This window comes from Cyclopterus lumpus, chromosome 4 (genome assembly GCF_009769545.1).
Source record: "Cyclopterus lumpus isolate fCycLum1 chromosome 4, fCycLum1.pri, whole genome shotgun sequence".
Taxonomy (NCBI): Eukaryota; Metazoa; Chordata; class Actinopteri; order Perciformes; family Cyclopteridae; genus Cyclopterus; species Cyclopterus lumpus.
Window position 1 is genome coordinate 7374812 of NC_046969.1, and position 6966 is coordinate 7381777.

The 6966-nt window shown below is 41.4% G+C and overlaps 1 protein-coding gene across 3 annotated transcripts; it reads left to right on the plus strand.

The window, feature by feature from the left end:
• Positions 1 to 497: 497 nt before the first annotated feature.
• Positions 498 to 6175, plus strand: sirt5 (sirtuin 5). 3 transcript variants are annotated; one of them, XM_034531768.1, is made up of 9 exons: positions 498 to 617; positions 1429 to 1541; positions 1676 to 1809; positions 2833 to 3058; positions 3693 to 3780; positions 4809 to 4862; positions 4965 to 5058; positions 5444 to 5559; positions 5637 to 6161. In XM_034531768.1, the coding sequence occupies exons 2-9, from the start codon at positions 1439 to 1441 to the stop codon at positions 5707 to 5709; spliced, it is 888 nt and encodes a 295-aa protein (XP_034387659.1). In that variant the 5' UTR covers positions 498 to 617; positions 1429 to 1438; the 3' UTR covers positions 5710 to 6161. The 3 variants fall into 3 exon arrangements, with proteins under 3 accessions (XP_034387659.1, XP_034387658.1, XP_034387660.1); XM_034531767.1 differs by having other exon boundaries at positions 4965 to 5088; positions 5637 to 6155; XM_034531769.1 differs by having other exon boundaries at positions 507 to 617; positions 1426 to 1541; positions 4965 to 5088; positions 5637 to 6175.
• The last annotated feature ends 791 nt before the right edge of the window (positions 6176 to 6966 follow it).

Consider the following 6966-nt stretch of genomic DNA (forward strand, 5'->3'; position numbering starts at 1 on the left):
AAATACAATCAACACATAGATGATGTAACATAGGTTCAGATAAGAAATTCAACAGCTACTTGGCAATATTCATTGTTAAAAACTAGGCCCCACCTTCACCAGGTGCAACAGTAATGCACTTATTAATGCATCAATGATTCTAATAAATAATTATACAAACATTATTCCGGACATTTTGAAAGCAGAACCTTAAAACAGAGTATTCCTAGACTTTGGGAAAACAAGTACTTTTTCTCCCACTTGTGGCTATATGCATATAAGCAGGTAGGACAGACCATCAAACAAATCCAACGTGTAGTTGTGTAGTTCGTTGTTATGAACAAAAATAGTTCAAAAGAACAATAATCGGTGTTTCCTAACCGCGGTGATGCCTCTTAAGGGGACCAGAGCTACATGAATACGGAAAGAGATAAGAGATACGCGTACAGTAAAAAATACCACTGTAGTACCACTGCGTCCCCTGCTGGTCACATCTAGATTGTGGGACGGTTGTTATTTACCTCGCTGGCCCTCCTCATAGGCTCACTGTCTCACACCGACCTCAGCAGCTGAGCTGGTGAGAGACAGTAAACACCGACTGAGCTGCTGCTTCCTTCAGCTGATGGTCCAGGCTTCAGGTGACGTTACCTCTTTATTGAGCGTTAGAGAACCACAGATGGAGTGAAATATCCCACAACCGCACACACGTCCGTGGGCGCGCCGCGTTCACGGTCTTCACAACGTAATGGGATACTCCGGTGCTGTTTCTCTGGATCCCAGCGCTCACTTGTTAGTGAGCTAGCTAAAGACAGACTCGGTCAGAGCCAACTACGATCAATGGAAGCAGGAAAACCATCGTCATTTGAAGGTTTTACTAAATTAATCACACAAATGTCATTGCTTATGTCGTAATTAACAACTACAACGAAGTCCCCAGTGAACACGTTCGCTAAACGAACCGAAACACGGGCTAGCTCTGAGCTTGTTTATGTTTACTCACATTACCATTTGGCTCTATAGCTTCCCGAGAACACAGGCCACCATGCACCCCAGGTCTACATGTTACATCTTACATTTAGACACTATAAACAAATGTTTTATTAAAAGATAAAATACAGCCAAACTTGGAAGAAAACCATTCATTGGGCCATTTTGACGACACTTATCTCGGGTTTAAAGGCATTTTCAGATTACAGCTGCACAACCGGAACCAACACATTTCTTTTCCTCAAGTTTCCCAAGTACAACCGGAAGTGCCGTAAAAGTTAAATGCGTCATCTCCAATTCCTCGCTCGTTTTGTAATAACCTGACTTGTAATTAATTGAAGCAAAATAGCTTTGTGTGCAAATGTCTCAATTGTAAGTTAAAAAAAAAAAAAGCAGTGATGGAAAGCGTAAAACTGAATTGTTTCCGTTCTCAAGAATTATCGTATTTTTCTTCCCTAGTAGCTGAAACCCAATGATTGTACGCCAGCTCCCCTGTCGAGGATTCATAAACTCTCACCTGCGTGCCCACCTGAAAAGGCCGCAGGGCAGCCAAGACATGGCCAGACCCAGTTCAGGTAGTCGTCATTCTTTAGTCACTGCTGCTGTTATTTCCTTATCCTGATGAGCAATTATTACCTTAGTCATGCACAAATTCACAGGCCTTCATTAGTGTCATTTTGTGTCTGTAAATGCGCTTGTTTATTTGCAGACCTTGCAGCATTCAGGGAGATCTTCTCCAAGGCCAAGAATATAGCCATCGTCACCGGAGCAGGGGTGAGTGCAGAGAGTGGAGTCCCCACCTTCAGAGGAGCAGGAGGCTACTGGAGAAAATGGCAAGCACAGGTATGCAGGCATATTGTCATATTGTTGAACTGTAATGTATTACACTGAGAGGTGTTTCTGCTACTTGGCTCTCCCTCATTTATTTAATTAGGGTAGAAACACCTGACGGTATAATGCAATTCAATCCGACACCACCACAAACCACAATTATTTAGAGAAAAGACTTCTCTAAAACGGTTTCAACCAAAATGGAACACTTTAACCTTGGATGGGAGGATTCATTCCAGGACTGTTGTTTTATAATTTAAGCTTAGTGGACCTAAGAAACTGGCAACTGAGCTTATTCTACAGTGTTTTAATTGTAAGTTTCTGCTGCTTATCTGGGGCCGAGTCACGCTGGCAGCAAGCTAAGCAAAGTAGTCCAGATGTCTCTATCCCCAGCAACATGTTCCAGCTCCTCTTGGAGGATCCAAAGCCAGATGAGATGTATGATATATGATCTCTCCAGCCTGTTCTAGGTTTAAGGGGGGGGGGGGGGGGGGGGTACATTTAATTTATTAAACAAATATGTAACCAACTATTCCCCAATGCTTTCATTCTTATTGCAGCTGACAGCACACGTAAGCATATGGCACAATTTCAGTCATCAGTTTATACAGATCAATCTATCACTCTTTAATGTGAAAAAACTGCAAGACGGCATGTATTAAAAAAAAGACTGTACTTTTCTGAGAGTCATAAAGCAGCGCTAATCTTTCGCAAGGGAGACATTTTTGGCTGAGAGAGGGCTTAAAGAAAACTTAAGAAATAACTATTGAGTCCTCGTCAGCTGGAAGAGTCTGGTCATGGGTCTCAGTCCCTCCGAAGAACTAGCCAAAAATAGTTCTTACTCAAAGAAGAAACCAAAAATACCTAATTCTTCATTGTGTTTCTGTAGCTCAGTGGAAACAGTCCTGTGCAGTCTGTGCTCTTCTGTGAATGTTGGAGTTTATTTAACCTCAGTTTACAACAGCAAAAAAGAGCTGAAAAATGCCCTGGGGAACTTTTCAATCAGCACTGGGTTGCCATTTCTCACGCTTTCAGAAACTTGCCACCCCAGAGGCCTTCTCCAGGAATCCCTCGCTTGTTTGGGAGTTTTACCATTACCGCCGCGAGGTCATGCTCACAAAAAATCCCAACCCGGCCCACCTGGCCATCGCAGAGTGTGAGGAGCGACTGGGCAAACAGGGACGCACAGTGACAGTCATCACGCAAAATATTGACGAGCTCCACCGCTGCGCCGGATCCCAAAACATCCTGGAAATGCACGGCAAGTAGACAACACTGAATGCCAGCATGGATCTGGTAATCTACTCTTAACGGTTCTTGTGCTCAACAAAGAAGTACGTTTTCAAGCAGAAATGACAAACTTTTACGCTCTCCAGCTTCTACATTTTGAAGATTTGCTACTCTTCCTTGTTGGTCAGACAAAACGGGAAATTCAATGGCATCACCTTTTACGTTAGGAAACTATGATGGGCACATACTGTATCAATTCAATTCAGTTTATTTTGTATAGCCCAATATCACAAATCACAAATTTGCCTCAGAGGGCTTTACAATCTGTACACATACAACATCCCTGTCCCAGGACCTCACATCGGATCAGGAAAAACTCCCCAAAAATAACCTTTTCATGGGAAAAAAAACTTATTATTATTTTCACTACTGATTGATCCACTGATCAATTTTTTCAATAGTTGATTAATTGGTTAGTCTATAAAATGTCCAACAATTTTTTTTTTTTTTTTAGGTTTTTATGATTTATATATATTTGTACATCTCCATGCTATGTTCCACAAAACAATCATCAATTGTTAGAATAGTTGTTAATTAATATTCTGTCTTTCGACTAATCACTTGACTGCAGCACTAATCTATTGTCTCTGCTATTGTTAATCCAGGAAGTCTGTTTAAAACACGCTGTATGAGCTGTGGTCATGAAGCGGACAATTCCAAGAGCCCCATCTGTGCCGCTCTGGAAGGCAAAGGGTGAGAGCTTCATGTGGGGTCGTTGGGTCATTGGACTGCTTTCACCTCGACAATGTGACGTTATGGCCAAATAAGGCAAGCACGAGCGAGGAATAAACTAAAAGAAAGGAATTTTTATCAACAAAAAGCTCACAAAGAACATGCTGCCCAAACTAATGCAAAAATGAAGTGTGAATGACGACAAAAGATGTTTAAAGCGTACACACTGTGTCAAATGTGTTAGAAGAGATATTGATCATATTCATTTGGGCACAAAATGCCAGAGAAAACAAAAAAGCCTGTTTCGGTCTGTCAGATGGCAGCAGCTAAATGACACCCGATGACGCGGTGACGAGCAAAATCTGTCCAAAGTGAAATGTCACTGATCTGACATTTGTTTTTTTGAATAGCTGAAATGTTTCACTAATCAATTTAGTCACCGCCGTGGACACAATGATGGACATGCTGTGCTAAAATTAAACACGAGTATCAGAATCATTAATGTTAAAACTGATCTGACCAGACTGTTAACAGTCATTCTGATTACATGTCCATTCATATATGAAGATATAAATGATATAAATGTCTCACTGCCAAATCAAAACATTTAGTGGACTACACACACTTATGGCTAAAGTATCACTACGGTTTACTTTCAGGGCTAATCTAACTTTTTATTCAGTGTATTTAAAGTTGTCGTGTTTTTGTAAAATATTTTTTACTTAATTTAATTATCTTAGTGTTATTCAAAAACACAAATTAATCTAATTGAAGACGGATGTAAAGCTAGCAATGTTTGCAAAACCTATATTACCTATAAAAGCCACATATTACCAACAATGGTTTAGATCTATTTGCAATGTGAATATATATTTATATATGTATGTATGTGTATGTATGTATGTGTGTGTGTGTGTGTGTGTGTGTGTATATATATATATATATATATATATATATATATATATATATATATATATATATATATATAATCAGATAGGGATTGTCCATTTTAGTGTCACCTAACGTCTCTGACCAAACTGCCCCCTCAGAGCTCCAGACCCAGACACAGGTGATGCCCAGATCCCTGTTCAGCAGCTACCCAGGTGAGGCACACACGCTCATGTTCTCTTTTAGTGCACTGCTCTTTTAGTGCACTGCTCTTTTCAAATTAGGATATTTGTTTTGACAGTGTGTGTGTGTTTCAGGTGTGAGCATAAAGGCTGTCATGGTCTCCTGAGACCAGCTGTGGTTTGGTTTGGAGAGACTCTGGACTCCGACATCCTCAGCCGTGCAGAGAAAGTATTGGACAGCTGTGACCTCTGCCTGGTGGTGTGTGTGTGTGTGTGTGTGTGTGTGTCTCTGTCTCTCTCTGTGTGTGTGTTTTTTATTTCCATCCAATTTGTATACATGTTTGATATTTCTCACAAAACATGAAACGTTCCATTGTAATTGCAGTAAATACATACATCATGTATTATTACTATAGACATTCTCTTTTAAAGCCTTCTAAAAGTAAAGTATCTTTGAAATATATATGATTAACACAAAGAAGATGGAATGTGCAAAACATTGACCAGGGAGTGTGCAAATGTTTACAGAATGAAAATGTGAAATAGGATTTACATTAATGTAACTGTTATTTCCTTATTCATTTACATTTTCAATTAAAAATCTCCCTCTGCAGGTCGGCACTTCATCCGTCGTGTATCCAGCAGCCATGTTTGCTCCTCAGGTGGCAGCCAGAGGTGTCCCCGTGGCCGAATTCAACATGGAGAACACACCGGCCACCATGCGCTTCCAGTACGTGTCCTTTTACCATCGCACACTCGGTACAATGTACATCAGACAACATTTCTGTTGTTCTCTTTGTGTTTCAGGTTCCACTTCCACGGCCCCTGTGGGACCACGTTACCCCCGGCGCTGGCACGCCACGAGACCGAACACACATGAGTCCCGGGGACATCAGCTGCACACGGACCAGACTGTCTTAACACCGGAGGACTTTATTGGTGCAAATACCAAACAATAATGTGGTTGAGTGTAATGAACAGTGTGGCAATGGGGTTTATGAAAAGTAAGATATTAATGATTTCATTTCTGTGATTTTAAATAACATTGTAGCAGCTTTAATGTCAAATCACACCAGTGCTGCAAACGCCACATTTTAAGAGTTATAATTGAGAGACTTGTCCATAAGCCATTGCAAAATTATTAACTGTGCTCTTTCTAAAAGTTATTGCTGAAAAAGACAGTGACACAAATAAATATCATCGACTATGGATTAAGTATGATCACGTATAGGCCCACTTTATCACCTTTGTATTGAGCGATAAAGTGAGTGACTGCTTGTCAGGCAGTAGGGGGCAGTATTTAGCTACTGCTGTGCTAGCTACTCCACCTCCAAATGGGAGAGAAAATAGATTCCTTCCAGAGGATCTCTGGGCTCTGCCTGGGATCTGTGCTGTAAGTGTTTGTGTGTGTGTGTTTGAATTCAGTGTTGTGTGAATTTATGGACCGTCATGAATACTGTGTATGATGCCTTCCAGTGGGCATGAGTAAGCTCTAGTTAAACCAGGGGAAACCAGTGACTGTGCATTCCCGCAGCCAGCCAGTCAGGAGGAGACAAGGGATTTGTTACATGTATATTAAGGCTCGGAGATGATTGAAGCAGCATATTTGTGTGAAATGAATACATGTATGCCGGTATAAGCTGAAGAGTGTCCCTGCAGAGCGCCCTCAGAATACTTGCATGCGTGTATCTAGAATAATTGGAATGAACAGTCTGAATCAGGAAGGATCAACCTTTAATACTTGCAGCGCGTGGTGGAGACGACGGTAGTAGTGTAGAAGTATGTATTGACTGTACACTCTATATGGTTTCTGGCAGGCATTTTTCTCTGCTTTGGCTAAAGGTGGGATTGAGCCTGACACTTTAATGCTCGGCCATAAACTCCCCCCCCCCCCAAAAGTCATTTAAAGTGTACTCATGACAGCAAACATGTGAACCTTTCCTTGAACATCCATCCATCCATTTTCAATACCGCTTATCCTCATTAGGGTCGCGGGGCGCTGGAGCCTATCCCAGCTGACATAGGGCAAAGGCAGGGGACACCCTGGACAGGCCGCCAGTCCATCGAGGGCACATGTAGGGACATACAACCATTCACTCTCACATTCACACCTATGGGCAATCTAGAGATCAATTAA

Excerpts from the sequence above, each read along its gene's own strand:
- sirt5 (XM_034531767.1), top strand. The coding sequence starts at position 1,439 with ATGATTGTACGCCAGCTCCCCTGTCGAGGATTCATAAACTCTCACCTG. Across the intron at positions 3,059-3,692 it reads AAACATCCTGGAAATGCACG|GAAGTCTGTTTAAAACACGC; the intron begins GCAAGTAGACAA and ends TTGTTAATCCAG. Across the intron at positions 5,560-5,636 it reads CCGGCCACCATGCGCTTCCA|GTTCCACTTCCACGGCCCCT; the intron begins GTACGTGTCCTT and ends TTTGTGTTTCAG.